This window comes from Malaya genurostris, chromosome 2 (genome assembly GCF_030247185.1).
Source record: "Malaya genurostris strain Urasoe2022 chromosome 2, Malgen_1.1, whole genome shotgun sequence".
In the NCBI taxonomy this organism is placed as follows: Eukaryota; Metazoa; Arthropoda; class Insecta; order Diptera; family Culicidae; genus Malaya; species Malaya genurostris.
The window spans coordinates 193,607,108-193,628,500 of NC_080571.1; the positions used below are offsets into that span (position 1 = coordinate 193,607,108).

Consider the following 21,393-nt stretch of genomic DNA (forward strand, 5'->3'; position numbering starts at 1 on the left):
GATCAAGATGCAAGCCAAAATGATTTGGAGAGAAACCGCACAGCTAAAAAATATTCTTTTATAAAACGTTTTTTAAATTGTGGTTGCAGAAGTTTTTAACCCTATGGTTTATCGATTCTGAAAACATCCTAATTTCATTACATTACACGGATTATTAAACCGATGCCCCGCGTGCTACATTTCCTTGGTACGCCACTGCACTATGGTTTGAAACGGGAAATTAGCGTGACAAAAAGATTTTCACTATTAAATATTAGTTTTTTGTAGTTGGTGTCTTCACAAAAGTTGTTTGTTATCAAATAGTGCTCCTTTTGATATGAAATATTACTAAGGTGGTCCTTATTTAGATTGAAATCTGAAATCTAACTTTCTTAATTGAGCTCAAAAATGATTTTATTGTACAATAAAATTGTAGAAAATTTTATTTTGAGCAACTTTGCTGAAAAAAGCACCTGTTTCAGCTCATGCCATTTCTAGACGAAAATGGAATTCTCAGGGTGGGCGGAAGAATTCAACGATCTGATTTCGATTACGACACAAAGCATCCTGTTCTGTTGCCACGCCATTCAATCCTGACATTTTTCGTATTACATCACGATCACATCCTTCGAGATACCGCCAATAGCGTTAGTGGTCCACAATGTTGATGAAGGATGTGATCGTGATGTAATACGAAAAATGTCAGGATTGAATGGCGTGGCAACAGAACAGGATGCTTTGTGTCGTAATCGAAATCAGATCGTTGAATTCTTCCGCCCACCCTGAGAATTCCATTTTCGTCTAGAAATGGCATGAGCTGAAACAATGTACTTTGACGCTTTATATCTTTGTGCTGTAGTAAACATTGTATCTCGTCTGGATAGTGTTGCTTGTGAACGTGTTTTATGTAGACATCAAGAGCCTTATCCAATTCTCCAGTTGTGAGTGTTACAGATTTTCTAAACTCAGAACGGCATAGGCGTAGCATGCGAGCAGTGATACGAAGAAGTTTCTGAAAGTTTGGATAGTATCTGGCCATCATATCGTCCAAAAATGTGTTTTTGTAAATGGCGATGAGCGACGGTATCGATGCTCTCTGTTCCTTGTTTATCTGCTGCTGCTGAAAGGTACTCAAATGATCACTGGCAGTGTCATGTCCAGATTTTATATCCCAATTTGGTCCATCCCACCAGAGCTTGTTATTCTTCAGTTGCTCCGGCATAATCCCTCGTGAGATCAAATCTGCCGGGTTGAGGTGCGTGTTGATATGGCCCCAGTTGATTGCAGGTAAGTGCGTTACGATCTCCGCCACCCGGTTCGCAACAAAGGTCTTCCATCGAGAGGCTCCCCCATTAATCCAGGCCAGAGCCACCTGCGAGTCGGTCCAGGCTCGTACCTCAAATGGAGACTGGTCGATAGCGTTAGTCACGTTTTTCATAAGACGCGCAAGAATAACGGCAGCACACAATTCCAGACGTGGTAATGTCGTTCTACCGTTTCCAATTGGAGCGAGCTTTGATTTCGCACACAGTAAGCGAGATTTTATGGTACCATCGTTGTCGATGGAACGAATATAGACACAAGCGCCCATAGCCTGCTCAGAGGCATCACTGTAGCCGTGCAGGAGCAAATGTGTTGTTCTTTGAGTTCCAACAACTCTCCGAGGAATCTGAAATAGATTGAGATGCGAAAGATTTTGCACGAAATCAAACCAACTTTGAACCAACTCACCGGGGGGAGTGGCATCCCAGGCCACCTTCAGCTCCCACAGTTGCTGCATTATTAGCTTAGCCTTAACGATGATAGGCGCTAGTAGTCCTAAAGGATCGAAAAGGCTAGCAATCTGAGACAGTATGATTCGTTTCGTGGGCTGAAGGATCTGTGTTCGTTGGTAGCTGAAATGAAGCTCATCGCTGCACGGCTGCCAGTGAATTCCGATGGCCTTGATTGTGTTGGAGTCGTCGAATTCGATGGGCATCTTCAGCTCCAGATCTGCTTCCCGAATACCTTCCAGGGCTGTAGCGCTGTTGGACGCCCATTTACGCAGATGAAAACCAGCAGAATCGAAAATTTCCGTCAGTTGTTGACGTAGATATTTAGCTTCTTCGATGGTTTCTGCGCCGACGAGAAGATCATCGACATACGTTCCTTTTAGTGCCTTTTCTACTGCTTGTGGATACTGCTCACGGTGAGATAGTAAAAGTTCCTGCACACATTTCGTAGCCAAGTATGATGCACTCTTAGTGCCATACGTAACGGTGTTGAGTCGATATTCGTCCACTGGTTTGTCCTTGGACCATCGCCAAAGTATCCTTTGGTAATCACGATCGTCGTCATGTAGTTGAATCATACGATACATTTTCTGGATGTCTCCAGTGAAAACAATAGCCGGAAAGCGAAAACGTAAGAGTATGTCGATCAAAGAATCCTGCAGTACTGGCCCGGCCATAAGAATATCGTTGAGAGATCTTCCGCTACTTGTTTTAGCGGAAGCATCGAAGACTACGCGGCATTTCGTCGTCGTACTGGCTTCTTTGACAACACTATGATGAGGAAGGAACACCGAACGTTTGGTAGTTGATGTCGCAGTCAATGACATGTGACCCAGTTCAACGTACTCATGCAAAAAATTATGATATTGCATCTTAAGCTTTGGATTTTTGTCTAATTTTCGCTCAAGGTGCAAAAGTCTTTTAGTTGCGATTTCCCTTGACTCACCCAATGTATCAGGGTTGTCCAGAAATGGTAACCGAACAATGAAACGTCCAGAGTCGTCGCGAATAGTGTTCTCCTTAAAGTGGTTCTCACACTGTGTTTCTTGACTGCTTAGATATGGCTTAGTGTTGGCATATTCTTCGAGTTCCCAGAACATCCGCAGTTGCTGGGAAAGGAAATCATCGGTTGAAGCTAATAGGCAAGATGGAACGGATGGCTCTAACTGGTTTGAAGACTCGTATCCACCTGATGCCACCCAGCCAAGTTTGGTGTTCTGTAGAATTGGCAGGCGATTCTCAGTGCAGAGTTTTATCGTTCCCGGTTCAATTAGATTGAAGAAAAGCTTGTTACCTAGTAGCATACTAATTTTACCTGGGTGATGGAACTGTGGATCGGCCAGGTGAATGGAACTTGGAATTGGCCAATTACTGATATCCACTGGCTTAATTGGTAACTCGGATGTGATACGATCCAAAACCACACATGGAATGACGTCTTGATATTCTGAACATCGAGAGCTGATCGTCACCAAAGCTCCCTTGCTTGCATGACCAGACGTTCCAGAAATTCCTCCAAATTCAAAATCGACATCTGCTGTTGGGAGGTTCAACTTGTTGCACAACTCTGTAGTAATGTAACTCGTATGAGATGCACAGTCAAGAACTGCTCGACAAGCGAAAGGTCGCCCGTATTTGTCCTGTACATTGATTGTAGCAGTTAACAAGAGAACGTTAGTATCGACAAGATCGTTCGTCAGGTTCAGTGGTGAGACAAGAGATTGAGCCACTGACTGCGGACCAGTCGGACCTGCACTGAGAGCGGATGATGTGCTAATTGTAGTTTGATTGACTACTGGGTTGTAAGCTTCGTGTAACCGAGTATGGTGTGGTTGATTACACTTCCTACAGTTACCAGATTTGCAGCCTTCACCAGTGTGCTGCTTCAGGCAATTTTGGCACAGGTTCTGCCTGGAAATATAAGCGAGACGTTCATTTGCGTTCGAGTTGGTGAACTTACCACACTGATATAAGTGATGCTGTTTTTTAAAGCAGAACCCACACATTGGTTGTGCGATCTGCTGACTGGTTGATACGAGAGCATGCGATCTAGGTTGATATTTAGCAGTAGATTTGACGAATGCTGTTCGTGATCGAATGGGTTGCACAGATTTTAAGGCGAAGCTGTGAGAATCGATGAATTTCAAAAATTTATCCAGGTTAATCTCGTCGTCCGTCATGTCTGCGCGTTTCTGGAGCCACAGCTGCTTCGTATCGGGATCTAATTTCTCCACCAAAATGTAAAGTAACCAAATATCACGGCTTTCACAATTCATGGCTCTGAGCGCTCGAACAACTTCATCGGAGACGTCATGAAGAGCGCGCAAGCTTACGGCAGATGCAGACGACATTGTTGGTTGTCCCAGGAAACGCTGAATGTGCTGGGCTGCTATTTCGAGAGGTTTGTCGTACCTTTCCTTTAGCTTAGCGAGTGCAGGAGCATAATTGGCATCTTCGATTCGTAGATGTGAAATCAAAGACCCAGCCTCACCTGATAGGTTAGTTTTCAGGAAATAAAGTTTCTGACTGTTCTGCAGGGATTGATTTTTGTGAACAGCACTATCGAACAGGTCGTAGAAAGAAGGCCAATCTAGAATGTTACCGCTGAATGTAGGAATGTTCATACGAGGTAGCTTAACATCAGTAAAAATCGATGCATTATGATCAACGTTAGCTGGTGGCGTGCTCATACTGTTAGACTGTGGCACAAAAGATAAATTGGCTGACAAATGGCGGAAAAACTCGGCTTGCTGTTCTGCGAGCTGCTTAATGGCGTCAGTGCCATTTTGTATTAGAGGAACCTCGTGTTGAGTGGAGGAAAAATCCATCCTTTTTAGAAGCTTGTTGAAACCATTTTTTAGAGAAATACATTGTTCTTCGAAACATGCCAAATGGTCTAACATCGCATCCATATCGTCCTCCTTGCATGTTTCCACCATCCGTTTATGGACCGATAGGTATCCGATCCAAACTTCTTGGAGGTTATCCAGTTCAGTCTGGATGTCGATCTCTTCCAACTCTTCACTAGAGTGAAACTGAGTCAAAGTCCTTTTAACACGAGCTAAACGCGATTCAAGCGATTTTCTTTCACGAACGAGAGTGTCCATTGTGGATTATTACGCACAATTGCACTTCGCGGAACTTGATTTCCAACTGGCGCACTAAATGGAAGAACGGCACGACGGTGAATATACGGATTATACGCGTTTATTTGTCACCGACGGTCCCGAGATCCGGTTCGAAGGACCACATCACCGGGCGCAGAGCGCGAGGTGCGGTGGCAAGCAAGGGGTATATCGCACTGTTTATCTGCTTCTCAACAAAGGCGGTGCATCTGGAAGCTGTATCAGATCTTGGCTCTTCTGCATTCATAGCATCATTCATTCGTTTCACAAGTCGTTACGGAATGCCATCAAAGATGTTTTCGGACAACGCAACCAACTTTAGAGCAGCCTCCAAACAACTTCAAGAGATCAACCAAAGTATGAACTCTGCCGTTCACAGCAACCAGGTGGCCGATTTCATGACAAATAAAGGGGTTGATTGGAATTTTATACCCGCTCGGTCTCCACATCACGGTGGACTTTGGGAGTCCGCAATAAAGACTGCGAAACAGTATTTGGGCAAAATAGCAGGTAATCAAAATTTTACGTTTGAAGAATTGTCTACTCTTCTTGCGCAGGTCGCAGCTACGATGAATTCTAGACCCATCACTCCGATCTCAAGTAATGTTAATGATCCACAACCGTTGACACCTGCACATTTTCTCATCGGGAGAGCTCTCACAACAGTTCCGGAAATAAACATGCTGGAGCGAAATATCAGTTCATTATCACGATGGGAGTACATACAGCGATTGGCCCAAGAATTCCGTTCTCGTTGGCAATTAGAATACGTTCGCTCACTTCAACGCTTCACAAAATGGCAACGATCTACCAAAAATATTGTTGTTGGAGATTTCGTCATCTTGGTCAAGGACGACGAGAAACCAAGACAATGGCCACTTGGACGAGTTTTGGAGACATTCCCAGGACCCGATGGATTAGTTCGTGTGGTTTTGGTCAAAACTGGATCCGGAACCACAAGACGAGACGTACGGAGGCTACGAGTGGTGCCATTGGACTTAGATGAGTATGTACCAGGACGATTTGGAACTGAAATTCCTGACCGGAATTTGGTGGGCGGTTTATGTTGGCGCGAAATCTCTGGACGGACCACTGCTGCCGATTAGGTCAACTACCACCACACGTTCACGCGTTTATCAGGTGCAGACACAGGAAATCACTCAATACCGCTTTTAATTTTGTTATCTCTCATTCCACTATCATTACTCTCTACATACATACTGCGAAATAAAATCAGATTGAATTATACTATCGAGCCGTACACACGTCTTTTTTCTTCGTTCGGTACTCGGTTCAAGTTAACCTTTCTCGTACACGTAGAGTTTTCGACTTTGGCCGCTAGAGAGGTGCTCTCTAGCTTTTCATTTGACCGAGTTACATCAATTGTCCCGGATAATAGTAGGGTGGCTCCCGAGAAATCGATTTTTTTGTTCTAACTTTTTTGTGAAACGTTCTATGGAAAAGTTGTCTTCAGAAGAGTTGTTTAAATAAATATTGCGCATAATTCTGCTTTTTCATATGAGTTACCAGTAAAAAGTTATGATTGTTTTTTCATCAAAAACTAGTCAACCTTCAAATATCAAAATTCATTAGATGCCAGATCGATAAAAATGTATCCTATGCGGGTACTGAAAGTTCATAATATAAGTAAACATTTAAGAGAAAATTGGAAGGGTGTTTTTCTTTTAACTCATTTAAATTAGTCTTAAAAATACCTTGAAAAAACTCAAAAACATTGCATAACTCTTAAACGCCTTAACGTATCAACATACTTCCTTCAGCAAAATAATAGTATCAAGCTAGCCCTACAAGTGTTTCATACATTGTCCATTCGAGAAATGAGACACTCAAAAACTACAGCCGAAAATAGATTTTTTGATGAACAATTTTAATTAATTTATTACCAAAATAACTGATTCAATTGATTTTGATTCCGTTATCATAATGATCGTATCGCTAACATTCAAAATAAAACATAGGACAACAGTTGATTACGGTTTGATATGTATTGAATAAATTAAGCAATGAATTATTCTAATTATTATCTAAAACTAAACTTTTTGCTTGTTCGGGTAAGTCTTCTGAACTTCTCTTATTTTGTTTGTTCGACAATGCCAAGATAGGGTCTGAAGATAACAGCAGCCTTTTAAAAACATCTTCAATGTTAGCGATTCTGCTGAATTTTTTAGCATAATGCTCTCTGAAGTTCCGGATACTTTTATTTCGAGTCTCCTAAGCTTCTTCACTAAGCATACCAATAGGTAAAATTGCGTGTCTAATTATCGTGGCTCCATGTATCAACAATTTATGAGCAGTTGGTGATAGTGAATACCAGCCATACAACGATACACACAACGCTCGTATTTTCTCAGTGTAACTTATATGAAAAAGCTTTACTCAGCAAAATTATGCGCAATATTTATTTTAACAACTCTTCTGAAGACAACTTTTCCATAGAACGTTTCACAAAAAAGTTAGAACAAAAAAATCGATTTTTCGGGAGCCACCCTACTCTTACCCGGGACAATTGATGTAACTCGGTCAAATGAAAAGCTAGAGAGGTGTTTTTTTCAGCAAAGTTGCTCAAAATAAAATTTTCTACTACTTTATTGTACAATAAAATCATTTTTGAGCTCAATTAAGAAAGTTAGATTTCAGATTTCAATCGAAATAAGGACCACCCTAGTAATATTTCATATCAAAAGGAGCACTATTTGATAACAAACAACTTTTGTGAAGACACCAACTACAAAAAACTAATATTTAATAGTGAACATATTTTTGTCACGCTAATTTCCCGTTTCAAACCACTGTGCACTGGTTTGTAGACTTATCGATCATTAAATAATGCGGAAGAAATGTTGACTTTCAAATAACCGCTTTCATTATTCGAGAAGTCTCTAGTTAGTAGTACGCAGTGTTGGCATTATCATTCTCATGAAATCAACTATCATCACCGATAATAATCGTCGGAAATTTTCTGAGAATGATATTGGGGTAGCATCGGTGATCGGTACTGCGAATTTATCAAATAATCAAATATCTTCGTTGATTATGAGCAAAATATCATTTCGTTCAATATCACCACTCACACACGATTATAAAATATTATTCTCCTGATAAAGGCTTGTTCGCGACAAAATCTGAACACCCCTAAATACGTATATCTCTGGAAATACTAATATTTAGTCGACTGATGAACGTTCATTATGTAAAATTATTTTTTTGTGATACTAAAAGCTTTTAGATCGAAGATGGCGTCGAAAGAAGAGCAAGAGCGAATAGCAATTGTTTGTGGTCGCAATGAAAACCCGGATATGTCAGTAAGAAAACCTGCAAGAGGTTTTCCTGCACGCACTGTCCATAAGGTTCTTAAATCTTTCGATACATGTTCGACAACAATTAGGAAAGCTGGGAGCGGAACAAAACGGATCTCAGGAACCACTAGAAGGACACGAAGGTGAAGCAAACATTGCAGAAGAGGCCAAATTTTTTGGTACGTACTGTGGCTAGAAAAATAAAAATGTCTCCAACTTTCGTGCATATTTCCATGCCTCGGCAAGTTATGAAGACGTTCAATGTGAAAACTGTACCGAACCGCAATGATAAACAGATGACGACTAAAATTCGGGCTCGCAAGTTGTATCGCGAATATTCGACGAAATTTTGCTGCATGATAATGGACGATAAAGCTTATGTTCTGGGAGACTTTAAGTAGCTTCCCAATTCTTTTTATACGGTGTGAAGGAGCATTTCAGGATGAAAAAAGGACAATATTTGGTTTGGTAGGCAATATGCACCTGTGGCCGAACAAACCAAAGGTTCATTACTATCGCAACGGTAAACAAGGAAATATAATGCGAAGAATACATCAAGAAGCAGTTGTTACCATTCCTATGCAGCCTTGTGCTCCCCCGCTATTATGGTTTGATTTGGAATCTTGTCACTACACCAAAAATGTCTTGAAATGGTATAAAACGAATGGACTCCATTGAAACAGGCGAATCCACCTTACCGCCTGGAGCTGCGACCTATCAAGCGGTTTAAGGTTCTCGTGAAAAGAAAACTCATTCAATATAAATAACAAGCTACAACTATAGAAAAAAAATGGAAAATCTTGGACAAAATCGGTTGCAGAGCAATCTGCACAGATCCTAATGTTTGGAGTAAACTTAAAAGTTCGTTGTTTCTTCATGCAGTCTAATTGCCTAACTGTAATTAATTTTAAGATGACTAATGATGCACAATGAAATTAATAAAAAAAAATGCATCAACTAACTAACAGCAAATTTGTTTTATTCCAAATTTAATTAGATTTTGTCGCGAGTAAACCTTATTAGCCATGTAAGTCTCATGTTGGACTATGACGCTATTGAATAACTCTTTCCGGAACCAGAATCGAGAGACTGTCGCAGTTACAGTAAGGTTTAGAGCCATTAAATAGACATTTTTATCTTTCATTTTGCTGAAAAAATATAAAATTCAGCCTCATTCATTAGGATAAATGACATTGAATCAAAGCTCGACCGGTGCAGTCACGGTTAGTTTGTTTGGTTATAAGCTAATAAGACCTATATGCTAGCAGAATGTACTGGTTATTTTTTAGGAAATCGTTCCATTTTCAATGCCCACCAACAATAATTTCATTCTGAACATTGATTATAAAGACACAATCTTTGTTTTAATTCCAGTTGTTTGGTGCACCTCTCATGCTCTATTTCGATTAAACCATGTATTCGAAAACAAACAAACCAAACGAAATCCTGCACTTTTCTTACTTTTGTATATGAAATTCAAGCTAAAAGTGTTTTTTTTATGCAGTCACATTAAACCTGCCTTGTGATTGGATTTTTAATCAATTTTGGTCACAGCATGTATGTTAATATTATTTACAGTTTCCATTGAAAATACAATTCTACTGTACTACCGGCTGAAAAAAATTAATATATATTACGACGCATCCAATTTCTTTTCAAATAAACTTGAACTCATTGAAATGCCCAATGATCGCAAATCATGAAAACCGTAAAAAAGATATACAATTGACTTCAACTTTACAATTGACAACATATCCAAAAATTTGCGAAATCGATCGAGTGCAGGGTGGCAAGTAGATTACCGATTTGAATTTTCCGGGTTTTTCCCGGTTTGCGTGTTAAAAATCTCCGGTTGTTAATTTTTTAAATATTCCTTTAATTCAAGTTTTAAATAGATATCCCATGTCAAAAAAAAACATTATAATAGACCCGGTAATTTGGTAATTGAGGATTGAAGTACTTTTCGTGCATGTAGGGGAGAGTATTCGGTTACCGGCACCCTTTTTCTTTTAAGCTTATAACTTCTAACTAAGTGCACATTATGCGGACATATATAACATCAATGGAAAACTAAAGTCCCTATTCAACAACTGAATTAAAAACTAAGTTGATTCAATCGATTGAAAAAACTTATTATCAATTTAGTAAAGTGATAAATTTTGGCCATTTCAAAAGAGGTGTTCGGTTACCGGCACCCCAAAAAATTTCGCTAAAAATGGCAAAATATGGGTAAAAACTGCTATTATTCAAAGAAAAAACGGAATTTATCCTTTTCGGAGGCATTTTGGACCGAAGTCTTTATTGTCTGATGATAACTTCGCATTGGCTCTCTTGGCCAATGATTTGGATGGTTGCACCTTTGGAGTTGATTTGACCGGTCTTCCACCGGCTTCGCGGGATTGAATACATTGCTGCAGTCGAATTTATTGGCTTCTTATCCACTAAGCAACGTTTAATGGCATTAATCAGTGCATTAAAGTTCATTTTCCTTGACTTGGACGATTTGTTTGAAGTCGCCATGGCTAACACAACCAGAGAACCATGACACACACATGACATTTTTCGGAATGACGCTATCTGCTCATTCAAAAGTGACGGTGGGGTGCCGGCAACCGAACATCTTCCCCTATAAATAGGAAATGTTCATTATTACTAGTGCATATATGAAAAGCATGAAGCTTTTTTCTAGTCATCTAGGGGTTTAGTTACAAGTAACCGATTTCTTCCGAGCACATATGTATGGTTTTATTATTTTTGGGTATACATATGATTGAAAATAAGTAAAGACATCATATTAACAAGATATCCAGCTCTCACATTTCCCGAACAAATCATTGGCAACATCCTTTTTTGCGTGCATGGTGCCCTCTGGCGCGTCCGCATCGAATCTCGTACATAGAAGTAGGGGAGAGAAATGTCAAATTCGTGCGCGCCAAAACAGCAGCACTGCGCACTCATACAATTGACATGATATGTTGAATGTGATGCCGTGCGATGGCGTCGCTGAACTGAACATTGAGATCGCTTCAAGCTGACAGGGTCTGAAATAAGTCAACAAGGAAAATAAATCAAGAAGGAACAACAATCCCTAAAATGGACGCTTGCCACTCTGGAAAACCAACAACAATCTATGCTTACAATTTCAAAGCATTTTTTGCAGTGTTTCGATCCTTCCGGAAGTGAAAGTGGAAATCTCAGTGCGGCGGGAAAATTATAAACGGCATGATGGCATAGCGAACCTAACACAATATCGTCATTGTCAGGACTTCGACCATGGTACAACAAATTGTCGTATGGACATACGTTGTTTAAATTTTAGTAATTCGCTTGCAAGCACGTCTGTTCAATGAACGATACCCTCAAATGAATTGGCATGATTTGATTGTAATATAAACCATAAAACCAATTATTAACAATGTTCTATCAGACAAAAAATTCAAATTATCATGTAATAAAATTCAATTTAATTTCATTAGATACACATATTTAGCAAAACAGTTCGGCTGCCAAGACTAAAACACCAATTTTTTCTATTGTATCTGTTAGTCAATAAACAATAGATAAATGCGTCAGGTCAACCCATTTTTGAAATGCAGCATGTGTACAATTTCAATACGATGTTGAGCAAATTAATCAAATGAAAGCTGTAAGACCACACAAGATATCGATCTATTTTGTCCTAAAAGGATTCTCAATGCTAGGCATCTTTCGTGGAGTAATCAGAAAAATAATCAGAAAGTGCGAGTTCTGCTGGTTTTAGGCAATTTTTTTTCCAATAGGCCACCTAATTTATCTTCTATGAGAAATCCTTCTACAATTGATATGATTCTCGCAGATCAATGTAACATTCGTAGTGAACTGACTTTGATTCAGATCATCAATCAATAACATTCAGTGTTTCAAAGTGATAAGTTCACATTGCAAGCAACGTAAACCCTAAAATTGTTTTGGGAAATATCGATACAGCTATACACAATTTAAATCATTGCATTATTGAAGTTATCAGTTCCAAAAGCTCCAACTACATTCAATTCCCCTTCATCTACATCAATATCAACGTTCTTATTATCCTATTATGGAATAATTAAGAACCTTTAAAAGAAAGTTAAACATAGATTCACTGAACAAATCAATCCATATTTTAAATCTTCCTAAAATACTATACTGATCCTCAGAAACCAGTTTCAGTCGACAACTTTTCCAATTGTGTGAGTCCTATTGACATCTAACTGGATTATGAGCATAACACAAGTATTATTTCAAGATGACATTACTGGGACAAATTATGATGAAACAAACTGAGACAAATTATGATGAAAGCAAACTTAAAAACATTAAGGCTCCTCAGAATTTTTAATAATTTTATTAAACATTTTTCCGATGTTACCTTGAGACTTTGCAATCAAATTTGCAAGTGTGTTGAATACTTATTCCAAAACTTCAACTCTACAATATTCGCATATTTTTCCTAAAAACTAATGACAACATATCCAAAAATTAGCAGAATCGGTCGAGTTCAAAAGTACAGGGTGGCAAGTGAATTGCCGATTTCAACTTACCGGTATTTTCCCGGTTTGCGAGATAAAAATTCCCGGTTTTTAGAATAGGCCCAAATCGCCTCTGTTTAAATTGTGGTAATTCGTTTGCAAACACGTTTGTTCAATGAACTAAACTATCAGAAGAATCTTCATGTTCTGATTATGACATCCAATCCATGAATTCAATTATTGACAATCTCATGTCCGACAAAAAAAATTAAAGTCTCATCTCAAAATAAAAATTTCACCGAAGAGTGCAGGGCAGTCATTCTCGTTGTTCAATAAGGTGGCGGTCAACATAGCGCGGGATGAATCACGTCAAATGCCACGGCTTTCGTAGTTAGGCAGCTCGTAAGGGCAATGTACGAATGAGTGAGCCATATAGATACCAAGGCAGTAGTTGTATCTTGAAGGAACTTTTCTGTATGTGAACGTGATAATTGAGAATTTATCAACTTTCAAAGCTATTCGATTTACCCTACAATACTTTGAAGAAAAATCAAGTTGTTGTTGAAGAAAAACGGCATCCTCGTTGCTTCGAACTATTTGAAATAGTTTGAGATCATCAGCGAAAAATAAGCGTGGACATTCCAAAGAAAGGTTCACATCATTGAAGTACAGGGGGAAATTCAGAGACCCAAGATGACTTACTTGTGGAATCCCAGATGAAGCGATAAACTCTTTGAATACGTAGTCATTTATCTTGCTTGCTAATCGGCAATTATTGAGATAAGAGCGAAACCAACGCAACGTGTTAGAACCAAAGCCCAATCTGTCCAACTTAGCGACTGTAATGACGTGGTTAATTTTGTCAAAGGCAGTGGAAAGGTCCGAGTAGATGACACCAGTTTGTAAACCGCACTACATAGCATCCGTCACAAACGCCGTGAAGGACAAATGAATGGAAGTAGTAGACCGTTCAGGTATAAACCCATGTTTTGTTTCTGCAATAAACCACTTGAAATGGTTGAATATACGGTTTTCAAAAATTTTTACCCGGGTAGTCCTCGAACTCACGGAATAAAGTTCCTTGTGGCTAGGTGGCGATTTTGAAGGCGACGAAAGTCATATTGCTGACATCAGTTTCTTTTAGCCAAGAACTTAACCACCTTGGAATCATATGAAAATCCAATTTCAAATATATCGTCATTAGTCACACTGTCAGGTCTTATGCGGGACAAATGAAGCCAGAATTGGCTCGCCGGTCTTTCGCAGATAGGAACACAAACAACATTCTCTCCTGATTGGTTTGATCTCAACAGCATTCTGATGGCTGTTTGGCTGCACGGCGAGGATCAATATTGTAGTTCTCGGTAAGATAGTACGTGAATATTGATTCGACAATTGCTTTCTTTCGCTTTGCAAATTGTTGATCGCCTCAGTGAGTGACACTGGAGGAAACTTATCAAACAATGCGGCACAATTATCACGCTTCCAGTACAGATTTTTGCGATGCGATGTGAAATAGCTCAGGAGGGCTCGGGAAACGCTAGAACTTATCATGAAACTGAATCGATGCCAGATATAGTCTGGCCCCGATCAACAGAGCATAACAAGATTCTATCAAAATTATATATGATCTTAATATTTATATCTCATTCTGTTATAAATATAATTCCAAATCAGAAGCAAACATTCAGATTTTATTAAGATTACAGCAAGTCCAGATATTATATTAAGGGCCGTTTAATCAGGTAAAACTATAATAGAGAATTGAGAAAAAAAGATTTCAAACACTTTTGTTGATCATGTTTTTGACTTTCAACCCGAAAAATGCTAGGCTTCAATAAAGAGTAGTAACAAACATTTTTTTCCAATTTCATATACCTGAAGATACTTTTGAAATCAATAACTTGACGTTTGATTTTGAAATGACGGCCTAAATTTTAAATTTAAGAACGTTCCTAAGTAATTTCTACTTAAGCTGTGTTCAAAGTTTTTATTTAAATATTAATTTTAAATTGAAAATAATATTTTTCAAGATGATTTTGCGCGTTTTTTCTTACGAACAAAGAAAGGTTAGGCAAAAGCTTTAAAACTCGACTAATAAATATTGGAAAGAGTGATATAGAATAGTACTTTACACTATGTTGATGTGATGATTATTTATGTAGTTGTGGTGGGTCAATGATATTGATTTTAGGCGTAATATGAATATTATTCACTATTTATGATATGCCGATTTTTTAGAGATGCATATTACATACTTATCATTCCCATTCATAAATTCTTAACATCTACTTAGAAGATAACAAGGGTTTGCTAATAAAATATCTCTTTTACTCAACTTTTGATTGGTATCATTTGTTGATTGAGTAAAATTAAATAAAAAGGATTGAGTAAAATTAAATAAAAATTTATGATAGTCTCATTTCGTAGTATTTTCACTACTTCCAATCCGGAACCATGAGCTGGGATTCGAAATTTGCAATGTAGAGTTTAAAGCAACCCACCCGCATTAATTATGAGACTTTCTATTTGAATAATTTTTCTGTGAATCAATCTAGGTATATAAAACAATCAAACCGGAATAAAGGTTCAAGTTTGATGGTTTTTGAACATTACTTGCGGGGCTTCTAGCTGCGGATATCGCAAACTAATGTGACTAATAGGCAATGGGTTGATCATCAATCATAAAAACTTGCTATTCGAATCGATGTTATATACACTTCGTCTGATTTTTCACAGTCTTTCAAACGGATTTTTAGTCTAATCTAAATTTACGAAAATCGATTCAGCCATCTCCGAGAAATTTAAGTGCACATTTTAATCAAATATGCCCGCCAATCGATGCAATCGTAGCGTATGTTGGCAACTCAAAACTTCCCGGTTCGGAACCAGTCGCTTAACTGTGCATTGACTTTTTTTTATGGCAAATCAAATCGCCTAAAGGTATGCAATTTCATCTTACTTCGCGAAATCAATTTTTAGATTTGTACGGTAAAGCCTTCCTTCCACAAAATAGATAATAACAGCTGAAAAGTCGTACTAAATTTGTAACAAATTTAGATATAATATTGATATTTACATATCAAGGTTTGTAACAATTTTGTTATCATCTAGCTTAAATTGAGTTAAAATTTTTGTTATTTTAACTATTAACGAGACCAAGATTATGACTAATTTAGATGGAAAAAACAAAACAACCACAGATACAATTTTGTTCTCCCTTGTTGATCAGGGCTACATTTGGTACAGTTATTCTCAGACTGTTGCCGTGTTATATCGGGCTCAGTCATTGTTAAGGTAGCTGTGCGACGGTAGCTGATTGGAAGCAGCGGTGGGACTAATTGCCGAAATACAGCGGATCGATGACTTAAAACACTACACTAACAATGTATAAAAATTTACAAGCAATAGTTGAATTTTGTATACTAAGTTTATGCGAAAACAGTATAAAAACGTTTAAAAACTTTCGGACAAGCTTAGTTTTAATGTACATGTACCTAAAATTTAGCAACACCGTCCTGCTACCACGCCTGGTTCTGCTAAATCACAATTTTCTTCTAATGTAATGTCAATAAACGATAGGTATATCCGTCATGTCAGCCTATTTTTGTGAAGCGACATGTTTACAATTTCAATGCGTTGATGAACAAATGAATTAAGTGAAAGTTTCAAAAACGCACAAGATATCGATCTTTTTCCTTAATGGGGTTCTAAATGCTGAGCATTTCTTGTGGAATAACCAGAAAAATTATCAGAAATTACGAGTTCTTTATAATAAACTCTTCGCTAGTTTCTAACCAGTTTTATTTCCAAATAGCCCAACTAGTTTATCTTCTATGACAAATCTTACTACAATTGATCTGGTTTTAGCAGATTAATGAAACATTTGTAGTGAACTGATTACTCAAATAGACTTTGATTCAGATCCAATAACATGTGGGATTTCAAATAAAGCAATGATTAATTCAAACAGTTCTATATTCTACCACTTTAGAACCAATCGTCAAGGATACAGATCTCATACCGAAAGCAATGTGAACCCTGAAATTGTTCTGGGAAATTCGGCTGATATCGATACAGTAATAGATTGTTTCAATCATTACATGATTGAAGTTAGGAGTCTATCAGTTCCAAAAGCTCAAACTAAATTTAATTCCCCTATCACCAACTGCTCCTTCGTCAATATCAATATCAACATTCTTGTGATCCTACTACGGCATCATAAGCACCTTCAAAAGAAAATTAACCATAGTTTCACTGAACAAATCAAAGCATGTTCCAAAAATTTATACGGTTCTTTACAATTCATCAGATACCAGTTTCATTTTTCAAAGAAGGAAATTAAATACTCCCTGCAAACGGTGGATAAAGTCAAAGTCAACTTTTCCAATTTTATGACACAAGTATTTTCTTAAGATGACATTACTGAGACAATTTATGATGCAAATCTACAGAAAAGCTCGAATGCTTTCTGTTTGGTCTAAAATCCTTAAAGCCTTAAAAAAACGTTGAACGTGACGTGAGGTGTTGCCCAATTTCCAATGGAACTTATCGCTCAAACGCAAAATTGGGTGTTGCCTCGAATATTTCACTTGTTGAATAAAATCAAATCATGATGCTGAAACTGGTTACTTAAATTTGGACTAGTAATATTTTTTCCAGGTTTTGCACTAAAATTCCCGGTTTCTCCCGGTGAAACTAAATTCTCGACTTTTTCCCGGTTTTCCCGATTTTTCCGGTCACTTCCCACCCTAAATGTAATGATCTTCAAAAAAAACGAGACGTTTAGAATTCCATTTGAAAAATATATCCTTTTTTATAGAGGAAGGCAAAAGAGTTTATAATTAAATGGGTATCTTCATTCGAGATATAATAAACGCTTCACATGAAAATCGTATTCTTTGTAGTAAAATATAATACAGTAGGAATAACTATTTAATTTCGGTACTAACAACTGATTAGGGCATATCGTACAGTTGGCTCATGCGAATGTTACAAAATATAATGCTCATTGCTCGGCTCTACCACTTTCTTTTACACAATATTTGATATAATCTCCAAGATAGAAGCTTCATCTACGAAATTATGCACAATATGCTTGAATTTAATGTTTAAAACTCGAGTAATGAGCATAATTTTTCGTAGCTTTCAAAACGATATACTCTAATCACATGTTAGTGGCGATTTGTCACTTATAATACAGCTTAGTGTGATCGGCGCGATGTCTACCGAATATGCAAACTACGACTCCCAATTTCCACTATAAACTTAAGAACATAATAAACGTACCTGGAAAGAGAGCTGTACATGCAGATATCTTTCTCATTGCGCGGAAAGGACCAATAGATGATACGCCTCTGTACCGGCTCTGGAATGCGATCATAGCGTTCCTCGATCTTCTGAAATGGTTCATTCCGTGCAACGATCCGGGCTGTGATATCGAGTAGACTATCCGGTTGCCGAAGAGGTCCATTGCTGAATCTCGAGATGTTTCCAATCGTACTACGACTGCAGTGAGCTCCAATGGCATTCGTCTTATCACAGCAAAGCATTTTCTTTCCCACTCAGTGTGAGATTACGGCTCGGTCGCGATTTTTTCTACCTTGCAGGGGTCCCAATCGAATTCAGCACCGAAAAACTATTCAAACTTTCACACTCGGCACTGAAATACTCAATAAGTCCTGGGTAGGTCTGCTACGTACTGTTCTATCACTCCATTATTCGAACGGCTCCGTTGGGGGGACCTGGTGGTACAAGAGCGAAGAGAATAGCACAGTCTGTGGTCGTTATATGAATGACGAAATACAATCTACACCGTTCGAGCAGCGTGTTTTCGTGAACGGATGTATTCTACATCCAGCGGTCGCTCTCGGGAAACTGCTCCCTTTGGTGATTTTTTCTGTAGTTCTGTCTTGGCACCATCATTCCGAACATTAAGTTTCGCCTGTTCTCGTTTCTGCCGAGAGAGAGAGGTTTTATATTTCTTTTGTACAGCAGGGTTCGGTTTTTATGCTATTCCACACACGACCAGACAAGCTGCCAATGCTATTACCACCCTCGGAACCGGATGGATGGATGGATGGATGGCTGACTGACTGACTGGGAGGTACTCACTCTCGCATGGTTACATGCTCTTGTGTGCTCTCAACTGTTTTACTCACAACGATCGTGTTGGTCTACCCCCTCAATGTGCTTGTAGAAAATCTTCGTGTGGGTTTATCTGAGTATAGATGATTCAATTACAATGAATTTGTATTTTTAGTGTAACCTGTTTGTTGTTCAACGTCTCTCGTTCGTACTGCGTGCCTGCAAGAGAGTATGATGAGAAGAGATAGAAATTAGTGGCAGCTTTGTATAATAAATGTATAAATTTACGAAAGGAAAAAATACACGGCGCTCACACCAACAAAAACGATGAATAAACCGGTAATTCGAGAGAACCAAGGTATAGCAAAAAAAGAAACCGCTGTAGCGAGTATGGGCTAGAAAGAGACGCAAGCAATAATAAAGAACTACGAGAAATATAAACAAAATCAATTTATCACCGCACGTGAATTAAAATATAAAGTAGATACAGGCACATAAGGCAAGTTTGATCGTGTACACAAAGGAAGGAATGGGGCAATTTGAATAATATGGATGTTATGTTTTATGAAAATTTATGATTTGATAAAAACGGGAAAGATGACGCTGCTATAAACTGTAGAAAAATAGCTGAGCCGACATTCTTGGCACCATTTGGAAAATGAAACTGAAAGAGTAGAGCTACACTCTTTGGAATATTCATAAAATTGTTCGACTTTCAACTATGTTGAGAATGGAATTGGCAAATATTGAATGTTATAACTATTTCTGAATAACTAATGTAAAGAGACATACTATAAACTAAAAGTAACGGAAAGTTGGAATTTTGCTCATACTAGAAGCTTAATAGTTTCCGGTGGTCACGTCACAACCATTTAACGTATGAAACATTCTATTGACAATATTTTTGATCGTATAGTGGCTCGGATTAATGAAAATATTGCGAATACTAATCAATTCATCTATATTTCTCTTCCTGAGAAGAAATCGTTTATTACGATTCATCTCTTCGAAGTTTTTTTCTTCGACAAACCAGTAACAAAACGCTTGATTTAGTCCACATATAATGAAATAAGTAAATGTGATTCAATGGTAGTAAAATCAACTGTACTTAATGCTTCATATTGCGCTTCGTTCGCTTGACACTATGGGATATTGTCAATGGGACAAGTTGCTTATATTAGTTACGAACAACGCTCACCCAATATACACTGCCCTTACTCGCATATTAGTTCCTTATCGATTTTCGTCATTCTTGAGTTAGTTTGACGAATAATATCTATTCCCAATCTACTTTCAGAAATTTAAAAAATTGTCGGTATACCAATACCAGTCAGCGCCAATTTTTATTGGTTTCATATGTTGAAATGTTGAAATATTAGGGTATTGGAGGTGTTTTAGTCACTCTAATATATTTTGGACCAATCAAAATGAAATGCATATTCATACCTAATATGTTAAAGAATGAAACAATCTTTAAAATTCTGAGTCATGTGAGAGTTCTGGTGTAGCGGAAATGAATTTGTTCGACCATCAGCTTGTAAGACCAAAAAATAGGAAATGATTTGAACCATATTTGAAGATTTCGTATGATTCTAGTGTCGTTGAAAATCGGGTTAATTTACAAAGTAAATGTAATCTGGAAAGTTCTGGTAAATTTTTCTAACTCGAAACACGAGTAGATTTTCCTCAGGTGAGAAATATAGTGAAAATGGTGAATAAAACAGTACTTCTCGCCTTGAAATCTTTCTGATGTAAAATAGGAAATGATTTGAACCATATTTGAAGATTTCGTATGATTCTAGTGTCGTTGAAAATCGGGTTAATTTACAAAGTAAATGTAATCTGGAAAGTTCTGGTAAATTTTTCTAACTCGAAACACGAGTAGATTTTCCTCAGGTGAGAAATATAGTGAAAATGGTGAATAAAACAGTACTTCTCGCCTTGGTTTGGTTGGGAAACATCTTCCTGATTTAATTCCAAAGTTTCCGTGCAAAACACTGAAATCTACAGCTCATCTTATTTGGGAAAAATGTGTCTAACCTTTAGGCTGGAAAAAATTATATATCCTATATATCGTTGAAGTTTGGCTGAAAGTAAATGTGAATGCCCAAAATAATTTTCATAGCATTTTTTTAATAGTGTGAAAATGATTTGACTTATAGTAAGAATTTTATTTTTAAACAACTCTCCATCTACATGATATCATTATGACGATCATCACATTATGCTCAATATTACGACTGCCGTTCAAATGTTCGGAATGTGGAATTGTATACAGAAGTTTTCAGGTTCTGAAACGGCATATAATAAACTCACATCCGTTAAAAAAAGATAGCGAAGACATTTCTGATGTAAAACGTGTTGTCGATTTCGCTTCCAGTATCGGCACATCGACAAGACGTGAAACGGATCCAGAGAAGTTGAATTGTTTTTCATTTACACGGAGTTTTGTATAGAACAAAGAATTGCTTAGATAATTCGAATGACATTGAGTAATATTTACTCACTCGAGCTAATTTTCCCATTTGTAATAGTGAGTAGATGTTACTCAGAATTTGGCAACTACCATATTTACTCAAAAGTGAGAAAACAAGCTAAACTCACTATAGAGTAGTTCCACTTTTGA

At 37.8% G+C, this 21,393-nt stretch overlaps 1 protein-coding gene across 1 annotated transcript in view; it reads right to left on the reverse strand.

The window, feature by feature from the left end:
- Positions 1 to 21,393, reverse strand: part of LOC131433009 (uncharacterized) — a 65,763-nt gene that overhangs the window by 12,991 nt on the left and 31,379 nt on the right. Inside the window, exon 2 of the mRNA XM_058599719.1 lies at positions 17,970 to 18,986. Within this exon, the coding sequence (XP_058455702.1) occupies positions 17,970 to 18,232 (263 nt within the window). The 5' untranslated portion in view covers positions 18,233 to 18,986. The remainder of the gene's footprint in view (positions 1 to 17,969; positions 18,987 to 21,393) is intronic.